Source organism: Notolabrus celidotus, chromosome 15 (genome assembly GCF_009762535.1).
Source record: "Notolabrus celidotus isolate fNotCel1 chromosome 15, fNotCel1.pri, whole genome shotgun sequence".
Lineage (NCBI taxonomy): Eukaryota > Metazoa > Chordata > Actinopteri > Labriformes > Labridae > Notolabrus > Notolabrus celidotus.
The window spans coordinates 13,418,361-13,435,708 of NC_048286.1; the positions used below are offsets into that span (position 1 = coordinate 13,418,361).

At 39.5% G+C, this 17,348-nt stretch overlaps 2 protein-coding genes across 4 annotated transcripts in view; one reads left to right on the forward strand and one right to left on the reverse strand.

Moving 5' to 3' along the window:
* Positions 1-9,465, reverse strand: part of greb1l (GREB1 like retinoic acid receptor coactivator) — a 48,995-nt gene extending 39,530 nt beyond the window's left edge. For both annotated transcript variants that reach the window (XM_034703827.1, XM_034703824.1), the window contains exon 1: positions 9,317-9,465. The gene's annotated coding sequence lies outside the window, so the exon portion shown is untranslated. The remainder of the gene's footprint in view (positions 1-9,316) is intronic.
* A 4,345-nt stretch (positions 9,466-13,810) lies between these two features.
* Positions 13,811-17,348, forward strand: part of rock1 (Rho-associated, coiled-coil containing protein kinase 1) — a 39,510-nt gene continuing 35,972 nt past the window's right edge. For both annotated transcript variants that reach the window (XM_034703828.1, XM_034703829.1), the window contains exon 1: positions 13,811-14,755. In XM_034703828.1, coding sequence (XP_034559719.1) covers positions 14,663-14,755 — 93 coding nt within the window. In that variant the 5' untranslated portion in view covers positions 13,811-14,662. The remainder of the gene's footprint in view (positions 14,756-17,348) is intronic.

The following is a 17,348-nucleotide window of genomic DNA, read 5'->3' on the forward strand; positions in this document are numbered from 1 at the left end:
ACAGCTAAATGTCTGTGAAGGTTCTCAGTCATCCAGGTCATGGTTATTCAAAGCTTGATCTGTAAGGTAACTGGACTGGTAAAAGTTCTAATTCTAAAATATAAGCCTCTAACAGTCGTGGGTGTGTCCAGGTAGTCACAAAGGGTTTTCTAGCTCTTCTCCAGTCATGTCAGAACTGAAGAAGCCTTTTCGGAGGAGAGGTGAAACGTCTTCAAGAATTTCTACCAGTCCAGTTGCCTTACGAATCAAGCTTTGAAGAACAGCGAAAGGTAAGGTTCTCCTGAATCAAATGATGTATGGTACTTGATGCTGAGTGCTTTAATAGGTTAGAAAAACAAAATAAGTACAGGAGAGTCTGGTGCCCCCCAAAATGGTCTAGGTCTTTAAGGGTTAAAGTTCTGTCAGTTCCTAATTGAGGAAAATAAATTGCATGTGTTGCATTTTTTTCCCTTACTGTACCAAAAATGGACCGAACCAACTTTAAAACCGAGAACTGTATCGAACTGAATCTTTTTTTTTGTACTGTTACACCACTACTAGCCAACTAAGCTAACGTTAGTCTCATGAGAGGTGAAAGGTGACACTCGGGGTCTCTTGGGATTGAGAACGCTGAGCACAGTATGCAGAACGGCAGCCAAGGCTCTGTAAACCGTTGCATAACTTCACAGTATGTATTTACCGATCCACTGCTGTGTCAACCCATGCACTCAGATCTGAAACTGATATGGATTGGGGATTCTTCACACCCATATAGGACTGTTTATTTTATATAATGCAAAGGATGACTAATAAATAATATATTAATATATTTTAAAAGGTACTATTTCAGTTGAACACAAGCGGTCTAAAACAAGCTAGTTACGGAATAAAGATTTCTGAAAATGTTTACAACAATAAAAGCCCAATAAAGGCCCAATAAAATAAAGGTGGGGATGTGTGTCTAACTGCCATGTTAATCAATAAACAGATCGTATTTTGTGATGAATCATTTAAATGTTTCTTAGCTTTGTGAAAACAGTCACGCACTCAAAGTGAATGCTGAAACAATCAAATTCAACAGAAAAATGTTAACTCTCCTCCTGACTAGTGAACTATGATCCAGCCTGTGGCACAGCACACACTGTACTCTTTAGAAAGAACACGTCCTACAGTCATTTCTGGACGCCGGTACTGTATCATTTCACTGGGGTTGGCATCTGTGCACTGGAGGGAGAGAAGGAGGGAGGGAGGGAGGGAGGGAGGGAGGGGGTTACAGAAGAACACCCTGTGAGAACACACTGTTCCACAACAGGACTGTGCGAGACTGGATTCTCAGCTGGATGCTCTCCAGGATTCAATGGCATAAATGAGGATATATCATCACTGAGTGCTTTTCACAGAACTGCACACACACTTTGCTCTTCATGAACTCACGTTTATGTAACTGAGCCCACAAAACACAAGAGGTTGAACTAAAAAAAGGAGGAAGAGCAGAGTCATGGGATAAGCAATTCATACCACAATCACTCTGTAATGCGATGCAAAAGGTTTTTGGCCTTGTTTGTTTACTACAACTGCAAACAGAATAGTTTGACTGAAGCAACAAAAGACTGAAATTCCTCCTTCACCTTGACATGCCGACAACAACTCCCCCGCAAACACGCACGTCCCCGACACTACTGGTGACCCTTTGACTTTGCTCTGGACACGCTTCCTGACAGATGACTTGAGGGTACGTCCAGATAAGTTCCATTCATTTCTGTCAGAAAGCTATTTCAACTTTGATCTAAGGGTGGGAAGACAGATTAAGAAGAGAGTGCAATGGAGGATGTATTTGGAGTTTTCTTAACATCTTTCAATTGGAAGAAACACATTCTACCATCGCCATGAAACAAGCTGCAAAATCTGGAGTGATAAATAAAAACTGTAGAGTTAGTTGAATTGGGTACATTGAGTCATTTGTTGATCAACCAGGCAACCCAGCTGTGACAGATAAGAACTTGCCCTGCATGTAAGAATCAGAGATAATGAAAAGGACAACAGGAAGTACCATCCACCGGGGTCGAGTTCCACTCATGCATAAATGTACAAACAAACACACACACATTGAGCATCCCAGGGCTCCCTGGCAACAAAAAGCAGGATGCTCAGGCCAGTCTTTTTTGGCTGCACTCCCACGTATTGCATATCCTATCTCCCTTGACTGTAAGTCCTTTCCATCAGTCACAAAAGGCCTCATTCTTAACAGACTGCGAGAATGAAAAGCTTTCTTCAGCTTTGAGAATTTTCCTCCTCACAACATTTCCCTTTTCCCCTTTATTCCTGAGAAGGCTGTAAATACAGAGGCGTGAAGGAGACCAGCACACAACAGCACAAATTCATGGTCAGACACTAAGCATTGAGAGGCATGCTGCAGAGAGAAGCCATAAAACTATGCTAGGGTATAAGGGTTGGATAAGTGCAACACCGAAGTGAATGTGACACAAACAGGTTGGTATTAAGTAAGAACATTTTTCAGCTTTGTGTAGCTGCTCGATTTTGTGCTTTAAGTTGTGGGCTGCATGTATCATTTGTTTCTATAAATACATCTTTATAAGGGCAATTTCCCAGAGTCAAGGTTGACTAATTTAACCTGATTCTCTCATTTTACTTATCTTTATACAACTCTGTTATAAAGACGACTTATAAAATCAGCAGAGATGAACATTTAAGAGGATGAAACCAGCTCATTGCTTTTTTTAGGTAGTTATATAACTTAAATGTTATACCACTTATACAAAATATTGCTGATTTAATTTCTTTATAGTCATACTGCTCATCTTGGACAGCTGTTTTTAAAGCTAGAGTAAATTACATAAGAATGAAGAGGGGAACATTAGAAGAATAAATCCAGGTCATAGGATTGTTCTGCTTCCTGCAGGTGAAACTAAGATATAACAGCTGATGGTGGTGATGGGCTTTGAGGAGGATGCCCCACCCCCCACCAGAGGGATCAATGCACATAAATGGAAGAGGTCACAGACCTTTGACATCTCCTTTCAGGCGGGGGAGGGGCACAGGCCTTTGTGAGATTGGCTTTAATGATCCAATTGTCGACTGTGTCATGCACCCACATACAGTACACACGGCTTGTCTCACATTTTGTTATGCAGCCCCCCCCCCCCCCTTCCTCTCCTCCTTACTGTATGTCCTTTCCCTTCACTGTCCAATCACCAGTGTGATGTTTGAAGTGTCCTGTATCTCTCTTGCTGTCTGCATCCAGCTGCCTTGTTTCGCTCTTCATCACTCCCACATCTGTTTCAACCTTCCTTCCCATCTCTTACCCTCCCAATCCTCCCTTGCTTCTATGCAGACCTTATCTGCGCTCTCCCCCTCCTTTCCGCCTCGCTCTTGCTGCATTTTGGAGAAAGGACATGGTTGCTTCAAAGGCTACCTTCTAAGATGCTTTTTCTCCCCATAAAAATAATTTAGACTGAATAGCAACAACCTTAAGTGACTTACTGTATATCTAACATGAGTGAGTGATTCTTGATCCCCACTCAGTATAAGCAACCTTTTCAAATGACTTCCTGTGTTAACTTGACCTGATTTGAATCCCAGCTCCACAGAGAAATATTAACAACCTTGACATGTCTATCAGAGCGTGAGTATTTCTTTCTATTTTTTTATGTAGACACAGATGCTATCAGTGAGCACAGTGTTCCTGACCCTCATAAAAAAGACAGAGTAAAAGTTTATAAGCAGCCACGCCGAGCACACTTAGTTCTGCAAATTGGCAAAGAGATGCTCTTTAACTTCCCATGATTAATTCATCAAAATGGACTCTGAGCAGTGTTTAATATCACAATCATCTTCCTGTTGCAAACAGCTCAATATATCAGTTCAATTCACATTGTCAGCTACTTGCAGTACTGAATTATTCAGACTTATATCACAGGCTGTTACTGCTAAAGCAACACACTGTCTTTGCTACAGATCCTGAGATATCATGCTAGGCTTGTACTTAACTTTGATTTGCAATCATGTGTTTTACTTCCTCTCAAATACATTTCCAAAGGGGATAAGGTGCCTTTTAGGCCCTTGCATTTACACATTTACCAATTTCTTGCAACCATGCACACAAGATATATTAAAATATTGAAGATTTGAAGCATTCTCAAAGATTGTACACACCACAATTTAAATCGATAACTTCCCCTTCAACAGCTAAAATATTAACTTTTCACTTAGACATTAAAGCTTGTGTAAGGAATTTTTAACTGGTTATGAAAAAGACTAAAACTAAATGATGTGTTTTATGGCCTCAAAAAGCAAAGAGACATGATTTCCATATGGTCATTTTTGATGCATGTAACTTCTGCGAGGGGGTAGGTGTCAGACGAGGCAATTTACATCACATCAAATAAAAACCCTAGTTTTACTTTTATCCCACAGAAAACATTCATAATGAGTGATGTCTTTGACCATTAAAAGAAAGCAAGGTGAGATTTCTTTTTCAGAAAAACTTGATTGATATGTACCAGAGAAAATAAGCAGTTATTGAAGGTATCAATTTGTTCACATGGGGCACCAAAATCAACACAAACAGAAAGTTCCTCACAGGAGCTTTAATCGTTGGGTTCCCAAACTTTTAAGCCAGCGACCCCAAAACAATGCTGCTTGAAACTGGTGAATGTTTCAATGACAGGACATACTGTATACAGGTACTACTCGGGAAATTAGAATATCATGTAAAAGTTCTTTTATTCAGGCAATTCAACATAAAAGGTGAAACCAATACATTTTATAGACTCAATACATGCAAAGTGAGATATCTCAAGCATTTCTTTGTTGTAATTTTGCTGATTATGATTTACAGCTTATTAAAACCTCAAACCCAAAAACTCTGAAAATTAGAATACTGTGAAAAGCTTCAGTATTTTAGGCTCTAAGTGTCACACACTAATCAGGTAAGTAATCCAAAACACCTGCAAAAGGGTCCTGAGCCTTTAAAAAGTCTGTCTTGTTTGGTTTAGAAAAATTCACAATCATGGGGAAGACTACTGATCTGACAGTTGTGCAGAAAACCACCATTGACTCCCTGCACAAGGTGGGTAAGACACAAAAAGTGATAGCAAAAGAAGCTGGCTGTTCTCAGAGTGCTGTCTCAAAGCACATTAATGGAAAGTTAAGTGGAAGGCAGAAGTGTGGAAGAAAACGGTGTACAAGCCGGAGGGATGACCGCAGCCTGCAGGAGATGGTCAGGAAAGGGCCATTCAAAAGTGTGGGGGAACTTCATAAGGAGTGGACATGGGCTTCAAATGTCGAATTCCTCTTGTCAAGCCGCTCCTCACGAGCAAGCAACGCCAGAGGCGCCTTAGCTGGGCTAGAGAAAAGAAAGACTGGACTGTTCCCCAGTGGTCCAAAGTCCTCTTTTCTGATGAGAGCAAGTTTTGCATCTCATTTGGCAACAAAGGTCCCAGAGTCTGGAGGAAGACCAGAGAGGTGCACAATTGAAGATGCATGAAGTCCAGTGTTAAGTTTCCCCAGTCTGTGATGACTTGGGGATCCATGTCAGCTGCTGGTGTTGGTCCTCTGTGCTTTATAAAGTCCAGCATAAATGCAGCGGTCTACAAGGACATTTAAGAGCACTTCATGCTTGCTTCAGCGGACCAGCTTTATGGGGATGTGGACTTCATCTTCCAGCGGGACTTGGCACCTGCCCACACTGCCAAAAGTACAAAATCCTGGTTCAACAACCATGGGATTACTGTGCTTGATTGGCCCGCAAACTCACCTGACCTGAACCCCATAGAAAATTTGTGGGGCATTGCCAAGAGAAAGCTGAACGGGAAGAGACCAAACAATAAAGAAGAGCTAAAGGCTGCGATTGAAGCATGTTGGTCTGCCATAACACCTGAGATATGCCACAAGCTGGTAGCATCCATGCCACGCTGGATTAAGGCAGTCATTCGTGCAAAAGGGGCCCCAACCAAGTACTAAGTACAGATGCAAGATTTTACTTTCAGAGGCCTGACATTTTTGTATTTAAAATCCTTTTTTTTATTGATTTCAAGCAATATTCAAATTTTCTGAGTTTTTGAATTTGAGGTTTTCTGAATCTGCAAGTCCTAATCAGCAAAATCAAAACAAATAAAAGCTTGAAATATATTGATTCACGTACTGTTTGTCTATATAATATGTACATTTCACCTTTAAAGTTGAGTTACAGAAATGCATGCACTTTTTCAGGATATTCTAATTTTCCGAGTAGTACCTGTAATGTTTAATGAGCCGATGCAAACGTAAGTCTGTTTGCGTCTGTGAGTTTCAAATTGGCTCAAACCTAGGATTCTTAATTTGCTTGCCTGCAGAAAATTAAACTGCCTATGATGCTGTGTTTCCTGTGCTGCTGTGAATTAACCTTTCAGTGATCTGTCACAATCACCTCAGGAGTCGTGTGGTAACAAAGAAGAGCTGAAAACTAATGACACATTTGTATTTGCCTGGTGTTAGTCAAAATAAAACTAATAATTGTGTAGGATTTTTCTACAATAATAGATAAAATATGCCATTTTAAATATACTTAACTTTGTTTCCGAAGGCATCTTGGGACACCTTCCAACCGTTACACTTACTCATGGGATGTATTAATATTTCACTACAAGAGGTCATTCTTAGTGCAATGGACACTTTGACTGAAATATTTGAAATACAACTTCTGATAATACTTCTATTTTGTATTCTATGAGTTTTTCTCACTCTTGTAATGCTACTTTTCACAGACTCAAACACCTTCTAAAACTAGTACTAGCAATTTTCAGATCACATGGCATGTTTAAGTGACTCAATTCTCTCTCCATGTCAAAATAACAAGGCAACAAAATGAAAACTCTGAAAAATGGTCCTGAAATTTGCTCTGGCAGTTTGATGACTAACAGCTTTTTGAGAATTACCTATTTTAACAGATCCACTCACATCTCACACCAGGCTCCTAAAGCGTGTGAAACAATAGCTCTGATCTCTCTAGCTGAATAGGGCTTTTTTTTCTATTTGCACCATCTGTACTCCGGATCACAGAGACCTACAATCACAGACGAACCTCTAAAAGGATCAGGAGAAACATCTGCCTGCACTGCTGACTCGTCCCTGAGTGTTTTTTTCATCTAAATTGGTATTGGGAAAATCAGTGAGGGTGTTGGGTGTGAAAGGTTTTGCCTCATTGATCAATATTTAAGATGATATGTAGCCAAAACAGAAACTGAAACCTCTTTGCTACTAACTGCATTGGTAATCAATCACTATGTATGCCTTGTTGTTATGACGCTGAATACGGATTGGTGTGATCCATCACACACTGGTTTGTCATAATCTTTTTACAGAGATATGGTGAGGCCTTCTCAAACAATAGATTAAATGCTTTGGGAAAATGTCTTTGCCTCACAGAAAGACTCATTCACTGTGCATCTCATATCTATCTGTGTATGGGAACCAAGATTGCACAGAGATAGGAAGGCATTTTCATTTCAGAATAAAAGGTCGGCTAAACAGTTTTTTGGCTAGCAAAAAATTGGTAAGCCATTGGTACATTGTTAATATTTAGTTAGGTATATGCTGTTATGGCTCATTTGAATTGCTAAAAGTGGGCTTTTATTCTTCAGAGCAGAGAAGAATCATCTGTTAAATACTCATCTGTGATATTTGGTCAACATGTCACTTCTTGAACATCATCACTTACACGTAAATACAGGTCTGACCACAGTCCAGTGCAGGTTTGGCATATACAAAGAGGCCACACTTCCACAATCAAATAAAGAAGATGTCCTCCGCCAACTCCAGGCAGGGAGATGTCTCCTTCAAGTCTAAAGACGGAAACCTGTCCGAGCGCAGGAGTGGTGTCACGGGGGCCTTACTTATCTCCTCCCAGATTAAGTCCCAATTGTTTGCCGTGAACAAAGGCGGCCAGTGAGGAAACCAGCCCCCCAAGGGCCAGATGGTCAGCGATCAGAGCCCCCTGACCCCTCCAGCCCTTGCCCTCTCTGACAGGACTTTGCATGCTCCGGGTGAGACAGGCCACCCAGCGAAGTCACAATCCACACGCCTCGAACGGTGCATGGACTCACATGACACTGTACTCCCTACCTCAAAGAAAGTGATGCTAATCTTTATAGTTATTTTCTTGTATAGGATGTGAAGTTGTGGTAGGATATAATGAATGTTTAATGTTTGGCTGTATTTCTAGCACCTATAAATATAGTTAAGATAAAAGATGTGATTGTTGGGAGTGATGAATACACTTAACTCAACACTACTGTGCTGTTTTTATATCAAAGTTATTGAGTCTGCATCACAAACATTACAGAATCAACATCATCATATCATCTCTCTGCATCTGGTGAGATTCACACCTTTCCTGAAAGACATGCATGTAATGTGCATGTATTTATCATTAGCTCCAATGACATTTTGAAAGTACAGAAGGGGGCAGGGGGCTAGTTAGCAGGAATGCAACCTTTGGGACATGAAACATGAGGACAGGCAGATTAGACACAGTCAAGACAGACTGGTTTGCCTGTAATTACAATGACAACCCACCAAATACATCTCCTGGTCACTCTTATCTGATATGACTTTATCTGAGCAGCTGAAGACTGTTTCAACACCAAGCCTTAGGCAACTGGAACGGTATTTAACAGACAAACATGTAAATTACAGGCCAGGTTCCAGATATACTTGACATACAACCAAGATTAATCAGCTTAAGTGACATTTGGGGACATGAAATAAGATTTAAAACAAGCATCTTAAGGAGCACAGGCTGATCATTAATGCATTTAAAGAGTCATTATTTGTTTGCTGATGTAATACGAGGTTTCGTTGCCTTTTTATCCTTTTAGAGGAATCACTTCAGTCTGACACTGACAGTCACATAAAACTAAAAAACACTTTCATTAAAAGGCCTATTAGACTGTTAGGTGAACCTCGGCTAAACATTTGACGTTCATAATTTTACAACTTGTGCAAAAAAAGATGGAAAAGTGTTTTGAAAGGAGCTTCGAACATGCTTACTAACAGGCTTTGCTTATAAATGGATTATAGGCTTGCTAATTGCCTCCTGTCATACTTTAATTACCTTCACCTATAAATGACCGTGCTTCCTTAGCAGAAGTTTCAACGCAAACAAATGTGATATTAAAGTGAAACAAAGTTTTAAGCATCTTTCAAAGCCTCGCTGATGGACCGACACCAGGCTGCGCGATCGAGCGACCATCCTCAGAGGAGCGTCAACCTTGTTTACGTGACACGTGAATTAATGCAATGTGCCATGGACAGGGAAAGAAGCAACGCGCAAGCTTACCTTTATCCACGCGGAGTTTCGGTCTGTAGTGGGTAAACTTGCCTTCCACGTCCTCGAAAAAACACCCCACTGCTGCTGCTGTTCTGTTGCTCCTGTAGTCTCTCTGCTCCGCCACAGCTGATCTGCGCCAAGTGACGTCACGGCATAACTGTGAGTCTACGTACCGTTTGGTTCAGCACTGGAGGGAGGAAATAAAGTTCAGTTCAGCTTGTTGATCTAATGGGAGGATGAAAACCCTGAGAAAACACTACAGTCATGATGTCGTAAACAGTCAACTGGCTTATTGTTGGAAAGGAAACTTGAAACAACCGAGTTTTAAAAGGAAGTTCAGCCAAATAGGCTCACCATTGCCATCATAACATGATATTAGGACAACAAAAAATAAGCTATAGTACTATCCAGAGGATTAGAAAAAATGCAGAAAAGGGGAGTCTGACCGTAAATATAAATAACTGAGGAAATGAAGTTTAAAAAAAAAGATGCATACGAAAACAACAACGAAACTAAATCAAAAGTGTCAGAAACTTCAAGATACATATAAGAATCAAGAGAATCAAGAAGAATCAAGACATTTTTATTGCCAAGTGAGCTTGCACACACAAGGAATTTGACCTGGTGAATGGAACACTTGTACTTAAGACAGTAAGGACACAACAAGACAGCAAGGACAATAAATATATAAACCTAAAAACTAACCTTAAAAATTCTAAATAAAAATACCATCTGTACAAAAGAAAGGTGTAGAAGTACTTTTTATACATTTTTTTAATCAGCATTCACAGGATTATACAATGATGGTGACAGATACATATATCAGCGCCTTTTGTATAGTGGCATTAACAATGTACATATGATTAGTTTTTTTAACAAGGTACAGAAATCCTGTTACCCTAAGACAATCTTAAACAAATACAAGTAGAGATATTAGAGAAAACAGTAGCTGCATTACTGTATTTGTTGATGTCGAACAGACAACATTTAAATAAGAATGACCACACTTGTGACTCCAGCTTTCTTTAACATAAAACATAAGGAAAAAATAAAAATAAATAAAGGTAAAAAAAAATAATGATAGTAATGATAAAAGTTTAATATGTTATATTACTAAAATATGTTATAGAATAAATATTATTTTATTGTACGTGGTTGTTGAGATATTGCACTGGAAATCAAGGATTGGACATAAGTATGTGATGTTTCACAGGAGTCTAGTGTTTCACAGTTTGATTGTTCATGAGGGATATGGCCTGAGGGAAGAAGCTGCTCCGACCGTATAAATGCATGTGCATGTTTAATAGTCGGTCATATTTCCTTGTATACAGTCTGTGTAAGTAAAGCTCTGTAGTCATTTGCAATTAACCTTTATTATACAGTCTATGGCCAGGACACAACTCATCAAGTAACCGTCGCCCCCTCTCGGCAGAAATAGCATACTGCATTGAGGAAATGAGTTCAGGCTGCACTGTAAAATGGGTCGTATCGTTTCGTGGTATTTATGGTATAACAATAAAAAGTACATCTTCAACCGAACAAATGATTAAAGCTGATATTCATTCAAAACAAGAAACCCGGAACTGAAGGTACAATGTCCGCAGCGATAGTGCAATTCTTAGTGGTGTTAAGATACAAAATTATAGAATAGCGCCCTCTGTTGGGGTCAGGCTGAATAAAGCAGTCTACAAAGGGAGGGAGGCAAAATCCATTTTCAACTTAATTGTATTGCCCTTTTAGTCATGGGATTGGTATATTAGTACTTTTGTTTTCATAATGAATCTGCACACGTGTTTGCATTGGTTATAAGAAAGGGTTGAAACTGTCTTGAACATTGGGTGCATTTGCTGTAGATGTTTAGAACCACTTCCTGGATCACTCAGGTAACTGTATACTGCAACTATGAAAAGACTCCAGGACAAATTTACTGTCAAAAACTAGACTTCAAAGTTTCTTTGAGGTGATCATAACTTTAGACTCTTGACTCTTATCTTTTCTATATTCAAATTGAGGGAATAAATGAAGAAAGTTCTTAAGTAATGAATCTCTGTGACCTGTGGATTAACTTTTAAATCACTGCAGTCTGCAGTATAAGCTTGGAAAAATGATACGCCTGTGGTGACTCACCCTTACTACAGACATCTATTCTTAGACCTTAATGGATATCACATCAGGACTCAAGTGATATTGACCTTATATCAGAGATTTAATCATTAGCAGTAATTTCATTATTCTGCTTCCATTATTATTATTCATATTTACAGCCAATTATGGGATAGGGAGGGCAACTATTTGTTGTTGTTCTGAAGAAGATTTAAAAAAGCATAGAAAGGAACTGAATGGGCAACTCAATTATGGCCAAAAGCGCAAAAAGGTTTAAAAGATGTATCTATTTGGGAAGTCCCAAATAAAAAATGTTTTTGTAAGTGAGAGCTGAGAATAAATTACATGTAAACAAGATCATAAATGTCAGCCATCAATAAGAAGAAACAACAATCACAGATATACATAAAAAAAAGCACAGGTCTACAAATTCAAACACCACTGTCAGCAAATAAAGTGGTCTCATAAGTGAAGGAATGTCTCTACTTTTAAGTTTGTTTTTCAGTTTAATTCAGTAGTTATGCCTGGTGACGAATCTAGAATTTGCTAATGAAAACAATAGTATTGAAACAGGTAGACCAGAATACAACATAATATCCATTATCTAGTTGTATCTGTAACCCACATACACTCATAACATCACTGTTAGACGATGTTAGCTCATATTAATATTCATTCATTCATTCATAAGAATTTATTTGCTCACTTCAGTGTTTGACAACACAACATATTCGATACACATCTTCACAAAATAGAGTATACACTGTCCACGAACAAACAGGAGCAGGAAGAAGAAAAACTTATAATACCTGCCCCTCCCCTTAATCACAACATAATCTACCACTAAACCAGACAGCTAACCCGTTGGTAAACAGTTTCTCTTTTCACCAAACATCAAATTTAACAATGAACACTGAAACAATCAAATACAGATTTACTGGATGAGTTTGTAGTTCCCATTTACTTTACCTTTTAACTTTCTTTTAAACTGTAAAATCTTAGAGCAGCATTTTATATCATCATCCAGAGAATTCCAAAGTTTAACTTCAGAAACTGAAACACACATTTGCTTTAATGTAGTGCGTGCGTATGGACTTTTGAAATTAAATTTCTATGAGCCTCCTCATGAGATGTAAACACAAACAACTTCTGTAAGTTTTCAGGTAATAACCTGTTTCTGGCTTTAAACATAAATCAGAATCTGAATCAGAATCAACTTTATTGGCCAGGTATGCTTGAACACACAAGGAATTTGACTTGGTAAGCTGTGCTCTCTTCGTACAAGGCATAAGAATAAGACATACAAATAAAAATACAAATATATTAACAATAACATCAGCTATAAATACAAAAGAACAACAAATAGGCATGACTAACATGTACAAGCTAAAATAATATGATAATAGTGCAGTGATGAGTAGCAGAGGTAGTCTTTACATTAAAAGAATAACAATGTTTTAAAGTTAACTAGATTCAGAATATAATAATATGATATAATATGATCATATTATTAATGATTAAGAACCAAGCTTATGTATCCTTTGTGCATGCTTTTCATCTGGACAGATAAAATAATATAAAATAAAGTAGAAACGAGTAGGTGTAGGGTTCAAAATCAGAGCTCATCCTTCCAATTGTGATAAGATAAGATAAGATAAGATATACTTTATTTGTCCCCCGTTGGAGGAAATTCTTTTGTTACAACATCTTACAACACGGGACAGGGGAATACAACAATTCTACTAACATAGTTTAAAAATATAATAACAATAATAATAGCAATGACAAGGGTAAAATATAATAAAACAAAATAAAATAAAGTAAAAATAGAATAGAATATGGAAACTATTACAGATATATACACACTATGTACACTTCTATCTGATAAATAGATAAGATGAGTTATTGCACAATAAAAATTGCACCAGGTTATTAAAAAAAATATACACAGTATGAAGAACAGTGCGATTCAGATGGATACACTAGTTATTTGGGAATGTGCCAAGTCACATAATAATAATAATAATAATAATAATAATAATAATAATAATAATAATAATAATAATAATGTTTTAAAGTTAACTAGATTCAGAATATAATAATATGATACAATATGATCATATTATTAATGATTCAGAACCAAGTTTATGTATCCTTTGTGCATGCTTTTCATCTGAACAGATAAAATACTAGAAAATAAAGTAGAAACGACTAGGTGTAGGGTTCAAAATCAGAGCACATCCTTCCAATTGTGATAATTTATTGATTAGAAAGAATAAAATAAAAACAGTGATGACAAGAACATGAAACATCATGTTTTGTAAGCTTAAGAACCCCCACAAAGGACATTTTATCCTCTGGTTTTATCTATTTCTTACCTTTTTCTCGACACATTTGGATACAGCAACATGTTGCCATCAACAGTCTGTGAACTCCTGAATGCGCCTCGGCAGGGCGCATGCGCAGTACTTGACATTTTGAAGTTGCTTCTCCGGGGTGTTTGAACAGGAAGGCGGACATGTTGGTCGGGCTGTGGGAGAAAATCGGGCATCGTCTGCTGTTTTTTCTCGAAAACTAACACATATCTAAGCCCGTTTCAAACGTCCTCGCCTTGAGAGAGTGATCCGTCTGGATGTGGGACCATCGACATCCAGTGACAAAGCCCGGGATGCGGCAGAGGGGCTGCCGTGAAACCTTGTTACGAGTCCGTGTTTAAACTCAGTGAAATTTGGAAGAAGCAGAAGTTTTTTTCCCACCACTTCTACTTTTGAGCTGTCAGATTCTATTGTCGTTTTCTGCAAGGGCCTGGCACAGATATGGAAAGGGGCCTGGACTAACCTTCCAACAAGCTGTGCTCTCCACAAAGACATTACATTTGTTTTAATTGCCTTTTGTTTGGATGCAATAACATTTTAAGCCCTTCTCCTCGGTGGCATCCTGCGGAGGCTGACTAATCTGTCGCCTCATTTATCTTTTGCCACTGAAGTTATTTGCCACTTAAAACTGGGGAAAACCTCTTTCGGCTCTGAACATGTGGCTTCTGTATATCCAACGCAACCTTAAACGTTTCATCGTGTGTGAAAGCTCGAGGAGAACGATGTCTTTTCTCTGAAGTGGAAAGTTCACACGAAGAAAGGAACATTTGGCTAGCTAGCTACTGCTGGCTGCTAAAGCTAGCTAGCCAGCCTTCTGCCTCGCCAGTGAGCTGTTTTTGTTCCTAACCCGACGTCGGGACTGACTTTAACAGCAGAAATGTCGTCTGGACAAAGCATGGAGGCTCGGTTTGAAAAAATCGATGCCATGTTGAAGGATCCAAAGTCAGAAGTAAACACGGATTGTCTTCTGGTAAGTTTGTAGCCTGCTAGCTTGGCAAAGCAGCTAAAAGCTAAGCAAGCCAGCCATTCGGGGTCAGTCTACTCCTTGGAGCAGAAAGTCTTTCCGAGTCCAACAAGTCGTCTCGATTGTCACTGAAGGAATGTGCTGATCCTAACAAACTCAGGCCATATTTGCTCTAACACTTTATCAAGTTCATCAAGTTTTCCTACGATCAAATATACATATGTTTATAGGAAATCAGTCTGCGGGTTGAAAATATTTCCCTGCAGCCTCAAACATTACATGAAGTGTATGAGATGATGTTTAACGAGGATATACAGTCACTACTTTATAAGGTAGCTTTAAGATCATGAAAAAGCAATGGTAGCTGAAACACCCTGACAGATGGTCGCCGTGTGTTCGCCCTCCTCTACTCAGATATACTCTGTCACATTACTGTAGGTTATTTAAGAAGCTACATCCATCCTAACACACTGATCATGTTTGTTTTTTGCTGTGATCATTAGGAAGTGATCTGTGCTGTTAAGTCTACATGTACTTATCTAAGCTTCATGTGAAGTGATAGTCTGCCCGCATGCCTGTTGAAACCTGCAGGCCTCCTCCAGCAGCTGCATCAGTACACCTGTTGGCAGAAGTTTGCCCTGACTGCTTCCTGTCGGGCTCATGAAGTGACTCTCCTGTCTGTGGAAAGAAGGCGGCTGCTGCCACGTGCTAAACCCTAAAGCAACACCTTCAGAGGGTTTTATTACATGCCGCAATCCCACAAATTGAGTCACTGTGGAGTAGATGCCAAAGGGGATGTTGTTGTGTCAAGTGTTTGTTGATATCAATGGCCTCTCAGCTTGGGTGACAGTGGCAATGAGTGTTGTCATAAGGATCTGGCTCTTGGTGACTCATGGCAGTCTTTTTGCCCTGTATGGTGCTATGAAGCCTACATTCATGGGGGTAATTGGATTGAAGATTTTGGGTGGATTTCTAGGAAGAGAGCTCTGGATTTTTTTTTTTACTTGCTAGGATGAAAGTTTTTTTTGAATAGAGAACATAAAGGTAGTTCTGGGTTAGGGCTAGGCTATTATTCACTATAGCATCCTTATTGTGACATGAGGATTCACAAGAAATACATCACAGAGGTCTGAATTTATTGCAGTAGATACAGTAGTTATATGTGAACCAGCAATACTGTATCGTTAAGCATGGTTACATTTGACCTGTTTGAGTTCTAATTGTAGTGGCAATGTTTTATACCACTTCCAGCTGTCAACTACCCTCAGATCAATTGGAGCAAATTTGATGGTAATGTTTGAAATATGAAGAAAGCAGACAGACTTAGAACTGTAGAACTGTGAGCTACAGCTAATGTTCACTCCAAGCGGCAACCTCCAGTCTCAAACTAAAGCCTATACAGAAGTGTTATAAACTGCAGTTAATCCAGAATCCGCTTGAGGCTGGCTCCAGAAACACTGGAAACCACATAGACACCAATTCAAAAAAGACGATCTTTGCAGCATCAATAAACATGTTTACAGCCTGGTTCAAAAAACGGCTTGGCTCTACGTAGCTTATTTCTCTATCGGCACACACTGTACGGGGGTGAATTGTTTTCTAACGCGACGGTTCAAAAGATATTAAGATTACGAGTTTTTGCCCAAGTAAGGAAATGACTGACTTGACTCCCGGACGGGAACACATAGCTGTTGGCTAGGAGACTTAAACTCCGCCTCTTTACGTCACACTCTGCCTGGTTGAGTTCCCCATTTCCAATTTGGCCGCCGCCGACAATTGGCTTCAAAACAGCGCTCGGGAACAGATGGGTGACGTCATGGATACTACATCCATTATTTATACAGTCTATGGTTCCCTCTTTATAGTGTTGTATTAGTTATTGTACGTCATATTGTTAGCACAATGTTGAGCACGGTTATGTATCATTTTTCCCGTTTCTTGCAGGCCTATTTTGAGTCTGTATTGTCCTTTCAGTAGCCCCTTTCATACCACCAGTTAGAGGCAGGATATTTATGCCCCTGTAACGTCTCAGTCCAATATGAATGTCTCAGAGGCGTGATTGTGGGACCAAGTGGACCCACCGCTGTGCCTGCATTGGAGTCAGTAACAGAGACCCTGTTCAGACCTTGCATCAACATGCAGGGTTTTAGTGATAGGAACACCAGTGACCAGCTTCAAGTTGGAACATTCACACCCTGCATCAACAGTAGATCTCCAGTGACCTCTAGTATCAGATCTCGCTTTCCCACTTCAGATGCAAATTAATGCAAGCCGGTGGTCTGTTACTCCACATGATTGTTGCTGTGGATACGGGAAATAGTGGGTGGTGCTTCAGCACGCAGAAGCGTACAGACTATCAGACCAATGCGGACTGGACTGGACTGAGGGATCAGATCTTAGCACGCACTGATGAGCGTTCACACCTGGAGTTGAGGCTTGTCACTTGAGGTCTGATCGCCCAGAGTTGACTTTAATGCGAGGTGTAAACAGGGTCAGAGGGAGAGTCAGGATCACTGTGAGCCAGCAAAGCAGGCAGGCAGGGCGGTGCTGTGTGTGTTTTTGTGTGTGTGCATGTCCGCTCGTCCTGCCGTGTGTTTAC